This window comes from Leptopilina boulardi, unplaced genomic scaffold (assembly GCF_019393585.1).
Source record: "Leptopilina boulardi isolate dan_hultmark-lab unplaced genomic scaffold, ZJU_Lbou_2.1 LbouV2_408, whole genome shotgun sequence".
In the NCBI taxonomy this organism is placed as follows: domain Eukaryota; kingdom Metazoa; phylum Arthropoda; class Insecta; order Hymenoptera; family Figitidae; genus Leptopilina; species Leptopilina boulardi.
Genome location: NW_026137983.1, coordinates 1,037,951 through 1,056,578, shown reverse-complemented (window position 1 = coordinate 1,056,578; position 18,628 = coordinate 1,037,951). Strand labels below are relative to the sequence as shown.

At 26.7% G+C, this 18,628-nt stretch overlaps 3 protein-coding genes across 3 annotated transcripts in view; 2 read left to right on the top strand and 1 right to left on the bottom strand.

Moving 5' to 3' along the window:
* LOC127289356 (28S ribosomal protein S31, mitochondrial) overlaps positions 1–18,628 on the top strand; it is a 271,935-nt gene that overhangs the window by 220,848 nt on the left and 32,459 nt on the right. The gene's annotated exons all lie outside the window — the stretch shown is intronic.
* On the bottom strand, positions 953–9,130 carry LOC127289422 (protein toll-like). The gene is made up of 3 exons (XM_051317354.1): positions 8,996–9,130; positions 6,766–7,305; positions 953–2,855 (listed from the first exon to the last, which is right to left on the bottom strand). Exons 1-3 carry the CDS (start codon positions 9,128–9,130, stop codon positions 1,863–1,865), a joined length of 1,668 nt encoding a protein of 555 aa, XP_051173311.1. The 3' UTR covers positions 953–1,862.
* Positions 14,708–18,430, top strand: LOC127289351 (HEAT repeat-containing protein 3). The gene is made up of 6 exons (XM_051317229.1): positions 14,708–14,952; positions 15,216–15,476; positions 15,790–16,733; positions 17,434–17,716; positions 17,859–18,032; positions 18,187–18,430. The coding sequence occupies exons 1-6, from the start codon at positions 14,812–14,814 to the stop codon at positions 18,295–18,297; spliced, it is 1,914 nt and encodes a 637-aa protein (XP_051173186.1). The 5' UTR covers positions 14,708–14,811; the 3' UTR covers positions 18,298–18,430.

The following is an 18,628-nucleotide window of genomic DNA, read 5'->3' as shown; positions in this document are numbered from 1 at the left end:
AATAAAAATTTTTTTTTTTAAATTATTTTTATTTACACAGAAAAAAATACATTTTTTTTTCTTTAAATATATTCAACATAAACATATGAACGTCTTATATTCAACTAATAAACTGTTTACACTGATTCCTATATTTTGAAAAGTACTTAAACATTCGATTATATACCCATTAAAAAAGGCTAATTATCATCATTACCATTAGCTTCGCTTATCTTGAATTCTATTGTCGAATTTGTATAAATTTTATAATAATAAGTTAGAAAATAATTTTCTAGGATGGATGATAAGTATAAAATGGAAAATTTTAGATATTTGATAGTGATAAAATATAATTAGAGATCGAAAGTAACAGATTATAATAGATCATTAAAACAAATAAATAACAAGAAATCTTGGTAAAATCTTTGGTAAAAAAAAGAATATAAAAAAAACATTTTTAATTGATTTACATTATAAAAATATGCTCTCACATCATAAATTAATTTAAAAAAAAAATTTTTTTTTTTTTAAATGTTGGCAAGTTCAACAAGTGAAATGTAAACGAACATGAAATGTAAAGAAATCATGCACATTTTTTTCGCACTTATCATTTGTGTAGAAAATAAAAATTTGTCATTTTCTTTATGAAAATGGTAAATTATAGTATTAAACTTGGTAACTATACTTTATTTAACTGATTATATGAAAAAAAAGTACAATTATAATAAAATGAAAAGTACACTGAATTAGCAATTTTTTCAAGGTTTCGAAAAAAAAAACCATTTGAGTATATCTGAGGCACGGACGTTGAGCACCTAGGTGGGAGAAAGAGTGGAGCCATTGGACGGACACATCTTGGAAAGGGTAAAATTCTGAAATTTTACCCCTTCTCTCACTTTCTCCCACCTAAGTCCTCAACATCCGTGTCTCAGATATACTCGAACATAATTAGTTCAGTAAAGTATAGTTGCCAAGTTTAATACATTAATTTACCATTTTCACAAAAAAAACGACAAATTTTTATTTTTTATTCAAATGAGAAGTGCGAAAAAATGTGCATGGTTTCTTTACATTTCATGTTTGTTTAGATTTCACATGTTGGACTTGCCCTTAAGTCTGTATTATGTTATAAGTGTTATGCTTAAAGTAAACATTAAACATTAACCCTTGAAATACACACTTGTAAAACTTACGTTCGATACACACAAGGGCAATTTGTACCCCGCAATAATTTGCAATCGATTTTTTTTTATCGCGATAAGAAATCTTCTGATGAATACGAAAAATATAGTTTCATTGATATAAAATTATTTTTTTTTTAATATTTAAAATTGAACAATAACATGTTTTTAAAGGACCCCAATTTAAAAAAACACATGGACGATTTGTACTCAGTGTGTACTTTAAGGGTTAAGAGTGTCGAACGGTGTGTCTGAAATTCTTTGGCATTTAATTATTATTTACAAATTTGTCCAGAACAGCAAGGATTCTTATCTAATAAATTTCTTAAATCCGAAAGATTGTGCAAATACATACATAAAAGGCGATTGAAAAACGAAAAGTTGGAAAATAATATAATGACAGCTGCGACAATGTGCTCCCTGCATGCTTCTGACACCTAACGGCTGCAGGACGTAATAAAGCTGTCATTATATTACTTTTCTTTTTACAATCGCGTTTTTGTATAGATTTGCACAATCTTTCGGAATTAAGAAATTTATAAGATATAAAGATCCTTGGTGTTTTGGACGATTATTGTAAAAAGTGTCCGCGTTACGAGAAAAAAAGTATTTTAAAATCAATGTTTATCATTTTCACGTTCAGTGCAGTTTTTATAAAGCGATTATTAAATGCCAAAGAATTTCAGAGACAATTGGACACTCTTAAGCTTCTTCAGTTATTCGTTCATTATTATTTTTATTTAGCGAGTTCTTTTCGTGATCGTCCAACGGCAACGTGATCATATTAGAATACGATGTCTTCTCGATTTTGTTAAAATCGAGCTGAGCAACTGGATGTGGTCTGTAATTCTTTGTGTCTAATTTTTTAGATTCAAAATTGGATTTGTGAGGTAGTGCATAGCGAAGTTTATCCCAAAACCAGGGATCACCCCACTGGACGTAGGTGTTCATTTTTAAATATGATTTTAAATCTGGTTCTAAATTATCAATTGGTCCAATATCACCGTACAATACAACAATAATTCTTGCAATACCATCATTGTAAGCTTCTTGATAAGCAGCTCGCAATTCCATTTTACCCCATTCACTTTCAATAAAATTCGACGAGACAACAACAATAGTCCTTCTCGATTCCTTAATTGATTTTACAATTTGAGTAGGAATCCATTCGCCAGCTAGCCAATCTCTAAAATGAATACAAAGCTTAAATGATTGCGGTTCTCTTTCAAGATTCATGATAAGTTCATTAACGACAAATTCCTCGTCCTTGTGGGAATAACTGATAAAGGCGTCGTAAATTTTATCTTTGTCTAATTTTTCCTCAGTGATAAAACACAAACAAATATTATGAGTATAGAGCCAAATTTTGATTTTATTTTGTGAACGTTGATAAAATATTATAAAAGCACCAAGTGACAATCCTATGATGCCGACACATATGCCGACAAGTGTGATAAATACATTCTTTTCCATTGGACACAATTCATTATAGGAAAGCATCTTAATTTTTATATTGGAATTGTTACAATTTAGATTGTCTATATCCTCTACGTGTTGTTGTTTAACAAGTTCAAATAAATGACAATTGCAATGCCATGGATTGTTACTAAGTTCTATTTTATCAACACTCAAATAAATCATTTGTTTTATTTCCATTGATAGTGTTGTGAGCTGATTGTTATTTAATTTCAATATCTGCAAAAAGTTAAAATTATTTTATCTGTAAATTTAATTAAATATATATGAGTAAGACTATCAGTTTCCAAAGTTTATTTTTCATAATTCTTTTTTTGTTTGAACTATCTTACCTAAGACTATTATTTCTCTCAGTTTCAAAAAAAAAAAAAAATTAGAAGACCACCATCCATGAATTTTTTCAAATTTTTTTAGCAAGCCGTTTTCGAGTTATAGAATTTTGAAAATTGGAGAATTTTCATGACTTTTAATTTTTGAATGCTCATAACTTCCTTAAAAATGAATCAATTTTAAAAGTCTTTTTTCAAAATGTGTGTTTTTAAGCGTACTTTTAAAAAAAAAATCGAAAATTTTTTTTAAGGGTATGTGGGAACCTCCCACGTGACCTAGTATGGGAAAATGTGTTTTGGTAGTATACATTTCACTCTAAAATGAAAAAAAATTTTCGTCTAAAATTTTGAAGGATGATAGATTAGGATACAAAGAATCTCGCTGTTCTCCAAAAAAATACATAATTTTTAGTTAAATTATTAAAAAATGATGTTTAAAAAGTGAAATTTTTAAACGAAAATGAAAAGTAACATGGTGGCGCATACACAGACGTTGCTTGAGTGTGTCAGTGCTCCAGTAAACAGCGCCAATTCGAGCGAGTGGCCGCTGAATGAACTACGATTAAATACATTATTTTACTATTTATTGCTTTATTTTTATTATTTTTGCGTTAAGTTATATTGAATGAGTAGAACAGCGAGATTCCTTGTATGAAACAAAATCATTTTTCCAAAATTTTAACCCGAAATCATTTTTTATTTCAGATAAAGTTTCAAACCACTAAAAAACCTCCTTTGCCTACATACCCTTGAACGATATTACTGTCAAATTTTTGAGTTTTAATGATAAAAAGTCATTTTTCTCATTTGACGTATGGATCGATTTTTTTCAAAAAAACTACTCCTTTTTACGAAACTTTTAAGCTTAGCCCGATAATGGACAAACAATTTTTACAATATTTTCGGAATTTTTCAAAAAATTTTGAATTTTTTAAAAATATTTTTGGTTTTTTTTATTCTACTTACTTTTATGTATTTTGATGCGCTGATTACGAAAATCATAGTGGCAATTTTCGTTTATTGGGTAAAATATGCAAAAATTAAAAAAAATGCATGAGATATAAAAAATGTATTTTATTCAGATCTATAACTTTTGTCTGAAAGTTTGATTTTAATTTTTCATATTTTAGCCAATAAACGAAAAAAACCATAAATTTTGGGACTCATTTGATGGTTTTCGCCATAAAAATCAAATTTTTGGGTATTGTCAATATGATTTTCGTAATCAGCGCATCAAAATACGCATAAAAGTACGTAGTATAAAAAAAACCAAAAATATTTTTAAAAAATTTTTAAATTTTTGAAAAATTCCGAAAATATTGTAAAAATTGTTTGCCCATTATCGGGCTAAGCTAAAAAGTTTCGTAAAAAGTAGTTTTTTTGAAAAAATCTTGAAAAAAATTTATCATTACATCAAATGAAATAAATGACTTTTTATCATTAAAACTCAAAAATTTGATAGTACTCTCTAAATCTGAATCAGTAAAAATGTTTATTAATTTAAATTAGTGACTCACTTTTTGCTTCAGAATTAGTTAAATTTTACTAATTGAGTCATTCCATTATATTTCGAACAATGTCGTTGCCGACTAATTTTTAAAAATTATGATACTTTGCAGGGATGATCTTGAAGTTATAAAGATCACGAAATGAAAAGATTTTTACTAAAATTTTTATTATTTACTTTAAAATATGCATTTAAAGTGTACGAGGTGCTGAAAATTGACATTTTTTCAGATAGCAGAAAATATTCGAAAAAACCTATAATTTACCATAAAAGTGTGAAAATTATTATTGCAATTTATTAAGAATGACTAAATTTACTTTTATAAATTGATTTAAGCATTTAAAGATATGAAATAATAGGAAAAACATGATTTTCAATTTCATCTTAAAAATAACCTAATTTTGCTATTTTTATCGATTAATTATGAGAAAGGGTAAATATTAAATTAAAAAAAAACTTACCAAATATCAAGTCATTGCTATTAACTTTCAGATTTTCTTTGTACTTTTTAATTTTTCTCCTTTATTTATATAAAAATTTTGAAAAAGAAAATTGCCACTTTGCTAATTTTTGCGATTTTTGAAACTGAATAACTTGTTTACAGTAAAACGGAAAAATCTGGGATTTCGGGAGTATTTAAATATACACTAAATAAACATACTCCAAAAGTCTTGCGTTGGTTTTTGAGCTATTTTGTAAGATAAAGCGGATCGAAATTTCATTACTTTTGAGGCTATATTGACAATAATTTGTTCTTAACTTGAAGTTGGCTCGCAAGTGTTGTCATTTAATATAAACAAATATGAATTTATTACAAGACACGACACTTGCGAGCCAACTTCAAGTTAAGAACAAATTATTGTCAATATAGCCTCAAAAGTAATGAAATTTCGATCCGCTTTATCTTACAAAATAGCTCAAAAACCAACGCAAGACTTTTGGAGTATGTTTATTTAGTGTATATTTAAATACTCCCGAAATCCCAGATTTTTCCGTTTTACTGTAAACAAGTTATTCAGTTTCAAAAATCGCAAAAATTAGCAAAGTGGCAATTTTCTTTTTCAAAATTTTTATATAAATAAAGGAGAAAAATTAAAAAGTACAAAGAAAATCTGAAAGTTAATAGCAATGACTTGATATTTGGTAAGTTTTTTTTTAATTTAATATTTACCCTTTCTCATAATTAATCGATAAAAATAGCAAAATTAGGTTATTTTTAAGATGAAATTGAAAATCATGTTTTTCCTATTATTTCATATCTTTAAATGCTTAAATCAATTTATAAAAGTAAATTTAGTCATTCTTAATAAATTGCAATAATAATTTTCACACTTTTATGGTAAATTATAGGTTTTTTCGAATATTTTCTGCTATCTGAAAAAATGTCAATTTTCAGCACCTCGTACACTTTAAATGCATATTTTAAAGTAAATAATAAAAATTTTAGTAAAAATCTTTTCATTTCGTGATCTTTATAACTTCAAGATCATCCCTGCAAAGTATCATAATTTTTAAAAATTAGTCGGCAACGACATTGTTCGAAATATAATGGAATGACTCAATTAGTAAAATTTAACTAATTCTGAAGCAAAAAGTGAGTCACTAATTTAAATTAATAAACATTTTTACTGATTCAGATTTAGAGAGTAACATCATTTAAAAAAAATTTTTGATTTTTTTTTAAAAGAACGTTTAAAAACACACATTTTGAAAACAAACTTTCAAAATTACTGCATTTTTAAGGAAGTTATGAGCATTCAAAAATTAAAAGTCATGAAAATTGTCAAATTTTCAAAATTGCAGATTTTTTAATTTTTTTATGAATTTATTTTTAATTTAATTTTTAAAATTCATTTTTTCTTTAATCTATGAATGATATTTTAAAGGTGAAATTTATTTAACTTAAAATATCCTTCGTTTATTAAGATTCTAATAAATTTTCTTCTTGCTTTAGAATTTTGAATATCATTAATACAGTTTTATTCCACGTGAGATTTTCATTCAAAATTTCTTTATTTTATATTCATGTCGATTAAATATTATCAACGATTTAGAAGAAGAAATAACTTTCTATGTACATATTATTATTATTATTTGTGTAACAAAAATTTTTGCAATTAACAGTTTAAAAAAAAAAAAATTTAAAGCTAAAAATGTAGTAATTATTTTCCTAATGAAATAAAATTTAATATAATAGTAGATCCATAGAAAAATAACATACCTTGAAAATATTTTTTTTTAATATTGTTTTAGAAATTGTTGAAAATTCATTATGAGATAGATCGAGAATGACAATATTTTCAAAACCAATTGGAAAAAAATTTGGCATATCCTTAATGAAATTTCCCGTGAGATTAAGTTCATGATTATAATTCTCTTCACTCGAGTAGCAAAATGTTTCTGGAAATTGAGTAAGATTCCTGTATGAACAATCAATAATGAATTTTCGATTAGAATGTCTTTTTCGTATATCACACGCCTTTGGACACATTTCATAATTGATAATTTCCTCTTTTGATGGACTACTTTCGTAATCTGTCGAATTTATATTAGACGATAGAATTCCATCGAACTCCCTTGAAATTGAACATTTCATTGGATCAATTTCAATAAACAATTTATCTTCCGGATCTTTTCTCATTGAACCGTCTAAATATTTTAAAAGATCATTTAAAATGTCATCACATTCAATAGGATTGTCATTTAGGAGTAATGTAATATTGTTTATTGTATCTGTGGAGAAACAAGTAGCACAACTATTGAAATGAATTCTCGTTATATTGTTATGGGATACATCGAGAATGAAATCGTGATTTTGCCCTAATTCAGTTGTCTGCAAAGACAAAAGACGAAAAATAAATTCAATTATAAAATGATGAATCATAAAAATGAATAGGATCAGTTAGGGTAAATGGGGACAAAATCGCTATTTTTCACAAATTACGTAAGTTTCTTCCTTTAAAAGGTAATATTTGCGGGTTTATTTTTTTTAAGTTGTTATTTAAATTCCCAGGATTAATTTTATGGAGCAGAAAAAAATTTAGATAAGCTTTAAACGCATGAAACTGACTGTCCCCATTTACCCCAAAATTTATAAAAAATTTCATAAAATTTGGGGTAAATGGGGACAGCATAGTTTCTAAGAAAGTTTTAAGAAAATTTTTTTTTTTTATTTCAGTATTTTGTTTTGCATTTGAAAAAAACAGACTTAAAAATCATACCAAATTTTTTTCTTATTCCTTATGACTCCCTTAACAGAAATTCACTTGGATTTTTGATTTTTGTTAATCTGGTTAATAATGACAAGCTGTCCCCATTTACCCCAAAAAATTGAAAACTCAGGGTAAGGTAGGGTAAGGTAACTCAGCTTGTCATTATTAACCAAATTAACAAAAATCAAAAGTCCAAGTGAATTTCTGTTAAGGGAGTCATAAGGAATAAGAAAAAAATTTGGTATGATTTTTAAGTCTGTTTTCTTTGAAATGCGAGACAAAATTCTGAAACAGTTTGACTTTGATTTTCAAGTTTTTATGCATTGAGCGATAACTTTTTTTATCTTGCTGACAATTGTCAGCAGATCTGAAGTTAAAATATTGACGTTGAACTTCATTTTAAAACTGTAAATTAAGCTCCAAAACCTCTTGTCCCCATTTACCCCAACTGACCCTAATCAACAGATGTAATGAATAAATAATTATGCCTAACATACCGTTAATGAATGAAGGACATTGTTAGAGACATTTAAATGTTTCAATTGAAGGATTTGAATCCAAAAATCAGGTATCTTTGATATTTTGTTGCACGAAAGATCCAATTCTTCTAGATTTCTATAGCTGTTATATACAGTTGTGTTTTTATTTGTGATGTTTGTTTTTGAAAAATTTGTAATATTATTATGAGAGAGATTAATGTAGGTAATACTTTTCAGAGGTGCGAATGCTTCTTCATTAATAGTGGTTAGTTTATTATGTTGAATATATAATTTTTGTAGAGAATGAAGAGCATTAAATGTGAACCTGTAAAAACACAGTTATTATAGCTTATGTTTCTAAAACAATTTCATAAATAAAATAATTCTTATTTATTTTAAAAATTAATAATCATACAACATACCTTGATATTTTTAATATAATGTTATTATTGAGATATAATTCCTGAAGATTTATACACGAGTCGAAAATTTTATCAGGTATATATTTGATATGATTTTCAGCTAAATTTAAATACACTAAATTTTTCAAGCCATGGAATATCTTGACTGGCAATGATTGCAAAACGTTGTTATATATTGCTAAATGATTTAAATTTATTGAACCTCTAAAAAGATTCTCTGGAAGATATTTCATATTATAACAATTTATTCTCAGGTATATTAGATTCGGTAAATTGCTAAAAAATCCACTCGGTAAATTTATCAGTTGAGTTAAATTTTCAAATTCAATAAATTTCAAATTTTTATTATTTTTAAATAAATTCATTGGCAATGATTTAAAATCATTTCCTGTTAAACTAATATTTTCGAGATGAACATTTTTTTCAAAAATATTTTGTGGCAATGTTGTTAATTTATTGTTTGTGAGAATGAGACATTTTAATGAAGTCAAATTAATGAATACATCACTTTCTAACTCAACTAGTTCATTATTAGAAATAATCATGGTTATTAATTGTGTCAAATTATGGAATATCCCATGTTTGAATCTCTTCAGTTTACTATATTCTAATTCAAAAGTTTCAAATCTTAAAAATTGAAAGTTATCCTTACATAAAGAATTATTTATTGTATTTTGCATAATTAAGGAATTATTATTAGAATTATATGAACAATTTCCACTAGTCTCTGCTGAGATATATTTTATTAATAGCAAAATCAAAATTATTATAAAATTCTTCCTTAGATCATGCATTTTAATGATTCAAAAATTTTGTTGATTGCCAAAGTTCAAAAATAGAAACTGTAAAAAAGAATTTCTGAAATTTAATATTTTTATTGATAAAAAAAATACATTTTTTTTTTGTTAAGAGTTTATAATGGTGAAGTTCTCAATGTTTATAATTATTAAAAAAAAATTCAGACCGAAAATTATAAAATTTTTGATCCAATAAACAAAAATAAATTTCAAATGAAAATTTATAAAATTTTTCTTTAAAAATTGATGATTATCAACGTTGTAAATTCCACCATCATAAGAAATTTTTTCAAATTTATTTATAGTGCGATTCCAGGTGAGATTTTGACTTTTTCGGAGTAGGTTAACCAATTGCAATTGTTTATATACTTGTAAATTATTAAAATTAACCAAGTTAAACTTGCATTTACAATTGGATTCCTTTGGAACATTAAAGATCATTTTAGCGTTTAAGTGATTGAATTTTAGATTGTCGCGTGAAATTTATTCAATTATTATTTAATAATTTTTTTAGTTGTAAAATTATAAAAAATTGTTCTAAAAGAGATTTATTCCTCTCATTTTCCTTGACATTTTAAAAAAAAGTAGACCCCAATCCGATTATTGGAACGGAAGATATATCAGTTTAAAATTTTTTGTTATTATTGCAAATCTCGTAAACTAACAAATATTTTAAGCTGTAATTTACGTTAAAGATTAGTCTTACTATATATAACAAAATTCCAAAGTTTCATTGCAATCGGTTAACCTACTCCGAAAAAGTCAAAATCTCACCTGGAATCGCACTTATGGTAAAAGATTTTTTTTTCATAATATAAGTACTTACAATTTAAATGATGACAAAAATATTTAAAATCCTTGTTTGAATATTCTAGTCCGAATTCATTCAAAACTAATGTTGATATTCATTTCCAATGAATTTATTATATTTCTTTGAAAACACTTGTGCATAAACAAAAACATTTTATAAAATCACAAAATTTCATTTTTTTAGAACTTGAAAATTTTAATTTCAACTTTTCAAAAACGAAGCGTTTCTTCAGCCACTTACGACTAAAATGAAATGAAACCATAAATTGAGATTTACAAAGTTCTTTCTTTAATTTATTTTTAATTACACATATTAGACTCATTAAAAAATTGTAAAAAATGTAATATATAATGCGATGTAAACAAAATCTTATCAAATTGTCTTAAATGATTTTTAATTGAGTAACTATTTTAGTTTGCAGAAATATACATTTTTAGATATTTATTTTGAAACATAAAACTGTAATATATTTTTAAAGTATATATTTTTTAAAATATATGCAAAGGACCCCTCACAAAATATACATTAAAAATCCCTTTTGGGTCAAATTGATTGAAACTTCGTGACAGTGATGTTCAAGTGATTCTAAGCAAAAGGTCTGTTAGTCACGAACCCCCTTTCCGGGCTATATTACCCGTTAGAAGCTTTTAAAGGTCAAAAGAAGTGAGTTACTTTTTGTAACCGTTATAGGGGAGACCGAGGAGGAAAGTAACAGAGGAGGAAAGTAACAAAGCTTATAACTTTTAAACAAATTATCGGATAGACATGGTTCGTTATTTTGTAGCCTTATTATCTGTCTTTAAGTTGTGCTTAAACAAACAATTTAACATTTGTGTAGTTTTAACTTTTTTGTTGACATACAAGAAAAAAGCGACCGAGGAGGAAAGTAACACGCTACTTTTCTCCTGTTGTCGATATTGTCCATGTTTTAACTAATGATTGAAGCAAATCGTATTTAATTTTACGAATAACAGAGATTTATTTAAGAAAAACCTGTGATCTACACGGAGAGAAATCTGGTGCGATTTACGCATGAGCATGTCCTTAGGAATATAGTAACAGACGCTTTCAAGCAAAAATCCTAAGTGAGCGAGGTATTATTGTATGAGTCTCACCTGATATTCAGATGGAATCTTATGGTTTTTGCTTGGAAGTGTCCATGCTATATTCCTTTGGACTTGCTCATGCGCAAATCGCAGCAGATTTCTCTCCGTGTAGGTAAGCATAAAATATCTTTAAGAAAAAAAATTAGCTAAATTCATAAAATGTTCGAAATATGTGCTAAATATGTCCCAAATATGTGCCAAATAAGTATAAAGTGTACTTAAACTTTTATGTGTTCCTAATAAAAATATTTCTAATTAATAATAGTCATTAGTCTAAAGAATTTTACATAATTTTATACTGTTACTTTTCTCCTAGGAGCTTGTTACTTTCCTCCTCGAGGGTGAGGAGGAAAGTAACAGATGAAGAGCTTGCGTAAAAGTTATACTGTGAACTGTCAATTTATTATAAATGTTTAATTCAAATTTTATTTAAAAGGTGAATGTCCAAATTTATCCGACAAATATTTTTAATGCTAGCATAAAAAAACTGATTTTTGTTACTTTCCTCCTCGGTCTCCCCTACCTGTAAAATGCAATATTTTCCTTACTTCTTAGTAAAAACAAACTTTTAAGTTCTAAAAGTAATACTGTTCAGTACACATAAAAAACCTGGTCTCAAAATGAGCAGCATACGCTACTCATTTTGAAGTGCAACAAGAATTAGCCAGGTTGGTGGCGCCACTATCTATGTCGTTTAGCATTGACTTATTTTGAGTTGCAACAAAAATGAGATTAGGTTTTTTCTGTGTACAGTACGGTACAGTACAATAAAGTACGGTACAGTGTGGTACAGTTCGGTACGGTATAGTACAATAAAGTACGGTGCAATACGGTACAGTATGGTAAGGTATGGTACCGTACTGTACCGTATTATTTTTAGAACTTAAAAGTTTGTTTTTACAAAGAAGTAAGGAAAATATTGCATATTTTACAGGTATAACGGTTACAAAAAGTAACTCACTTCTTTTGACCTTTAAAAACTTCTAGCAGGTAATCTAGCCCGGAAAGGGGGGTTGTGACCCAGAGAGCTTTTGTTTAGAATCACTTGAACATCACTGTCTTGAAGTTTTAATCAATTTGACCCAAAAGGGATTTTTAATACATTTTGTGCGGGGTCCTTTACCAATTGAGTATTTATCAATTAAAAATTGTGAGTTGGATTTCTACAATATATACGCAATTCTGCATTTATACACGCAATTTATTGTTCTAGACTTTCTCCAGGTTTGATATTATCAAAATTGTAGTTAAATAAATAATTTTCAAGTAAATTTGGCTTAAAATTTTCAATTTATTTAAATTAAAATTTTTTTGTATCATTTCTTTAAGAATTCGAAAGATTAGAATAAAAAAAAAACAAAAATTTAAAAGCTTTTTAAAAGACATATTTTTATATAATTATAAAGTGTCATTCTAGAAATTTTTGAACAATTTCAGGATTCGGGAAAAATTCCTAACCTAAAAGTGTTTTTCCGCGCGAGATATTACTCGTAAATAACTTGAAATATCTTGTTCGGATTTGTCAGATTAATTAGATGAGGGCGAGCTGATTAAGAAGGGCGATTCACGATTCGCCGCCAACTCATCCCCGTGTACCTGCTCATCAGCGGCAAATTTTCGTCCCCGTATGTTCCCCCACTACCGGCCGTACTGTACCCCTCCTTCCAGTCTGACTGCATGTGTTTTCCACTTCCCCCTTCCCCTTCTCCTGCATAATGAATTTTTTATTTAATTTTTAATTTAATTTTCTTAGATTTTGAATTGAAATTTTTGATAATAATTTAATTTTAGTTGATTGTTGATTGAAAATTTTGATAATAATTAATTTTGACTCGAAATTTTGGAAAATAATTGAATTTTATTTGTTTTTTTTATTTTTATTTATTTTTAACTAACTTACCCCAAATTACTCCACTTTAAATCTTTAATAAAATAATTTCCTCACAATATTATTGCAAAAATGGAGAAGAGTGATGAACTCAGTGACCCTTCCTCTATTATTTCTCCAAATGCCAACTCGAAATACTTTATCCTTTAAAGATGAGAAGAAATTTACGAAACCCCTTTTTGCCAATGTTTAAACATTTTTTTCAATAATTATTTATCAAGATTATGCAAAATTCCGAAAAGAGCCCCTGGCAGATAACCTTCCTCTATTATTTCCAAAAAATTACAATCTAAAATGTTCTATTTTTTTCAAATGAGAAGAAATCTACAAAACCATTATTTTCTCCCGGATGCCATTAAAGGTTTATTTATTTATTAATTATTAATAATAATGTTCCTAAGGCTAATGAGCCCTTTAAGGAACAAATGTTAATTTTATATAACAACATCTTCATTATACAGAGTGTTACAAAAGTATGGAAACTTGCAAATATCTCAAAAAGTACGCATTTTCGTGACACTTCTTTATTCACTGTTGGATTTCGGGACCAATTTTTTTGGCTTCAAAAATGTAGATATTTTTTTTGGGAACAACTTTTGTTTTGGATATTTTTCACGAAAATACGTACTTTTCGAGATATTTGCAAGTTTTCATACTTTTGGAACACCCTGTATGTAATTATAGATGAAGGAAAAAGAAGTATTTACGTAGAATATTATATTATACATTTTAATTTATTTATAAAATTAAATTATTTTAAATTTATTTTATGAACAATAATTACCAACATAGGTTATAAAGTTACATTGGATTTTATAAAAAAAAATGTCAAAAATATAAATTGATAACAATGAATTATTTATCTTTTCACGACAATGACATTCATTTCTCTATTTTTAAATTTTAGCTTTTGACATAAAACCATGGTTTTCTGGTATTTTAAAATGAATATAATTTGTATCAACAACAATTCTAAATAATTAACTGCAACGACCATAGTAATTCAATTTTTGTTTATTTTGTACACGGAGAAAAAAGTGAGCTGTTCTCACTCGTCAGGGAGCAGCAGTGTCGCCGCGAAAGAAGAACTGTTTATCTTTTGAGGAGTAACCGTTCACCTTTTGTCGTTTCACCTTCAGGAAAGCTATGTAATCCGCTTTCCTCAAAAAGCGTACTCGTGTGGTACTCGTAACAGCTGACTCTCGTTAAAGAGAACTGCTTTACCGGCGGGTTAAGCGGTTCTCCTTTTTTTTCTCCGTGTATATAAATCGTCAAAACACAAACAATATAACAAAACTTTTCGTACAGTTATACAAAAATTGCGAATTTCTACCTATATCAGCAGAGCCAACATTTAGAAATAAAGTATGTACATGTGTTCTGATTTGTGGAAATTGGACAGTTTATCCTATTTCCACCATTGGTAATACAGAGATGATTTTAATTCATGAAAACGTAATCTAACGTAACGATCAAACGAATTTAAATGTTTTTACGTATATATGTATATATATATATATATTCAACCCTGGTACATAACCTAAAAAATTTTAAAGTGCTCACGCGCACGTGTTTCTGCTAAATTTTTGTTTTTGTATAGAATAACAAGAACATTTTTCAAAAAATGGGAAAACAGAAACGTCAACGACACAAACAACATAAACAAAATCCAACTGGATTAATTAGTGAAAAAGATTTTGACGAGGAATTAGAAGATGTATCAGAGGAAACTAAAGAAAAAGCTCTACTTAGGGTTATGGAGCAAGTAAGATTTTTCTTTTTCAAAACTTTTGTATTTTTATATAATAAAAAAAAGATGTATTTTTAAATATATATAATTAAATTAAACTATTAAATAACAATAATTATTATTTAAATAGTTTAAAGATCTTTTAATTAATAATTTTAATAAGTGTATTTTTTTTTATTATTATTTTTGTTGAATGTTTTTTTCCCTATTTATCCTAACGAAGGAAAAATGTATCTAATTTTTATTTATAAATTGATTTTTTTTTTTTTTTATTTTAGTTAAGTTCTGCAGATATGGAGGAGAAAATGTCTGGCCTTCAAACATTGGAGTCAATGAGTTATGAAGAATCGATGGCTGTTAAAATTGCCAAAGATAATATTGCAAAAATTGTCGGACCTTATTTAGTTGATGAAAATAAATTAGTGAGAGCAGCCGCTGCAAGTACATTAAGAATTATTGCAGAAAATGGCGGTGAAGAAGCTTACACGTGTCTTTTAAAAGATGATCTTATGACTCCACTTACAGCATTATTGAAAAATGTAATTAATTTTAAATTGACTATAAATATTATTTTTAATTATTATATTTTTATTTCATATGCAATTTAATCTATTATCTTCAAATTTTATTTTCACTAAATATACTTTTTATTTAATATATATATATAAACATGTGTTTCAAATGAAGGAAATATTTTTTTTTGCCTATAACTTACTAATTTATTTTTTGATATAGAAAGCAATATTTTATAATAAAAATTTAAAAAATGTAAATAAATTTTTTATTCATTTGAAGTTAGGCACATTAAATAAATTTCGTTTATTAATCTATTATTTAATTTTTTTTTTCAAGCATTATTTAAATTGGCATCCAAGTACGGACCCGAAAGAAAAGGAAAAAGTCGAACAGGAAAAGCAAATTTTTGTCGAGGCTGTAACATTACTGTGGACATTAGGCGAGAAAAATGAATGTGTCATTAAACGTTCGAATGAGGAGAATTTGCTTTCGATTTTAATTAAATTTCTTGACACGTCAACATATGGAATAAGATTGAGCATTGTGGCAATTCAATGTATGCTCACATTATCCGAAGACAATCCAACGGCAATTTTAGAATTAAAAAAACAAGAAAGCACCCTCATTAATTATCTTGATTGGAAACCTGAAAATGAAAATATCATTAATACAATGTCACTGCGCACTCTGGCAGCGGGATTATTAATGAATATAAATAATTCATTCACCACTGAAATTGATTCATTGAAAATTGCCAGTAAAGTTGTTACAATACTCACCGATACACTCACTCTCGATTATCAACAACAAACAGAATTGTTGACTAAAGCATTTAAAAATGAAAAAAATCTCACTCGCAATTCGAGGAAAAATATTCGCGAAATCAATCAAATTGCATCGATTCAACAGCAAGCCTTGGAGATTTTAGCGAATTTATGCACAGACGATCAGGAGAGCGATGAGGAATCTGATTTTGATGATTCCGATGAATATGAGGAGGAAATGGATATTGATCCAATGGAGGATAAATCAATTAATTCTTATTCAAATATTCCTGTGGAATTGATTGAAGTCATTGCAAGTACTGATTTAGTTAAAAAAGTTTGGAGCAAAACGGAGAAAATCAATGAAAATGTGATAAAAACTTTTGATTTAAATCCCGAGGGTATTTTTATATTAAAACGTCTTCGTGTGTTGAGATGTCGTGCTTTTCTTTGTTTGAATAATTTATTCTCGAGTTTAGATGTCGATACTCTTGGCGGTGTTGATAATTTGTACAGGTATGTTTTCTTTTTATTAGATTTTTTTTGCGCAATTAAAATTTAAAAATGAAAAAAAAAAAAAAATTAATTAAAGTAATGGACAATTAATTACGTTTCATTCAAAGTCATTTATAAAAATCAATTTTTACCTTACTTTTGTACTAATCAAGAAATTATTTATAAACTTTTTTTAATATTAAATATTTTCAATTGTTAAAATAATTTTTTTTCTCCTTGTAACTCAACTTTAAAATTTAAATTCAAATTTAAAAATAGAAATTTTTTTAAAAATAATTGCAAAAAAAATTTATGAATATAGAAAATCATTTCTATTAATTATCATATTTTTCTAAAAATAGTCTTAAACGATTTTGAATGAAATATATTGCTTTTTGCTTTTTCTTTATTAACTTTTTCTTAATTTTTCTAACTCGTAGCAATTTTGAATTAAAAAGCTTGAAAATTTTGGAATTTACGGGATTTAAAAGAAAAAAATTTGTAAAAAATGTTATGGAAAATTTTAAAATATACGTGTTTTTTTTTTTATTTTTCAAAGTGATTAATATATTTTATTGTGTAGTTAATTCTCAATATAAAAAAAATAAATTACTTTGATTTTATTAGAAAATTTCAAAAATATAAATGAATAATATAAAAATAAATAATTATTTGAATTGAAAAATTAAAATGTGAATTAGAAAATGTTTTGAATTTTCAGATTGTGGAGCGAAATTGGAAAAGTAGTTTTTACTGATGCCGATCCAAATGATATTGATTTATTGGAATCGGCCACATCAGCAATGCGTGCAGCTTTACAAAAATTAGCGGAAGTAAAAGCAAATGTATTTCAGCAATTAAGTGTTGTCGATTTACAGCCAATGTGTAATGGCGAGAGGCAATGTTCGAATGCAAATGTAAGGGCTAATTTACTCAGGATTCTTGGAAATCTCGCTCTAATTTTACTTAATGTTCAAAATCCACAATCACTGGAATTAATCAAGGTACTCTTTTATTTATCCAGTATTTTTTTGCGTTCAAAATTCTTTAAAAAAAGAAATTTTTTTGTCTCAACCGTCGAAATTGAATTTAATAAAATTATTTTGTTTTTTTTATTTGCTGATGAATTAATTTTAATTATTTCAGCACATTTCTGTCTTCCTTTTGGAAACATGTACAAAAGAAAATGAAGTTTGGGTGATTGCGGAATCTTTGGATGCCATAATGGATATTTTTGCTGAAGATGAAACAGACACTTTAGCAAAAGAAATCAATTTAGTCGAGAAACTTAAGTCTTTTATGTCTATTTTAAAGAATAAGGTAAGTGGTAAAAAAAAGTCGATGAATCACAAATCAAAAAAAAAAAAAAAAAGAAAAGAAATACAGCGAATAATGTTGCAAAATCATTAAATGTATATAGTGGAAATTGAATATCGATTATGTAAGAAAATAAGAAACTGGTTTTTATTTGCAGATACGACAGCAGAAACAGAAGCTTGGCGATAACGCTTCAGTTGTGTCGACAGTGAAGACGAATTTGAACAGATTTATCAAATATAAAGGTCAGAGAGTTGCGCAACTTTAAAATGCAAATATTTGAATATTACAGTAAAACTTTTACTGTACAAGAAATATTATAAATTTTTATATAGAATAATTTTTATATTTCTATTGAAGAATTATTGTTTTTAAATAAGATTTATCTATAATCTTGATAATTTCATTTTTTCTTTTTCATTTAATCCTCTTTAGTTTGTAGATAGTAAGCGAATTTTAATTATCTAGAAGAAAGACATGAAATGAAAAATAATTTTAGAATTTTAAAATTAATTTTTGATTATTTTTCTTAAATTTAAGAAATTTTTTTTAACAAAAAATTAATAATCATCTTTGACAGAATGAAAAAACATTTTTTG

What these genes read in the sequence shown, in the direction of transcription:
- LOC127289422 (XM_051317354.1), bottom strand. Translation starts at nt 9,130, where the DNA reads ATGATTATTTCTAATAATGAACTAGTTGAGTTAGAAAGTGATGTATTC. An exon ending in TTTTTGAAAAAAATGTTCAT is followed by an intron (nt 7,306 to 8,995) that starts CTCGAAAATATT and finishes TTGTCTTTGCAG; the next exon opens with ACAACTGAATTAGGGCAAAA. An exon ending in CAATTGGTTTTGAAAATATT is followed by an intron (nt 2,856 to 6,765) that starts GTCATTCTCGAT and finishes AACTTTTTGCAG; the next exon opens with ATATTGAAATTAAATAACAA.
- LOC127289351 (XM_051317229.1), top strand. Translation starts at nt 14,812, where the DNA reads ATGGGAAAACAGAAACGTCAACGACACAAACAACATAAACAAAATCCA. An exon ending in AATCACTGGAATTAATCAAG is followed by an intron (nt 17,717 to 17,858) that starts GTACTCTTTTAT and finishes TAATTATTTCAG; the next exon opens with CACATTTCTGTCTTCCTTTT. An exon ending in TGTCTATTTTAAAGAATAAG is followed by an intron (nt 18,033 to 18,186) that starts GTAAGTGGTAAA and finishes TTTTATTTGCAG; the next exon opens with ATACGACAGCAGAAACAGAA.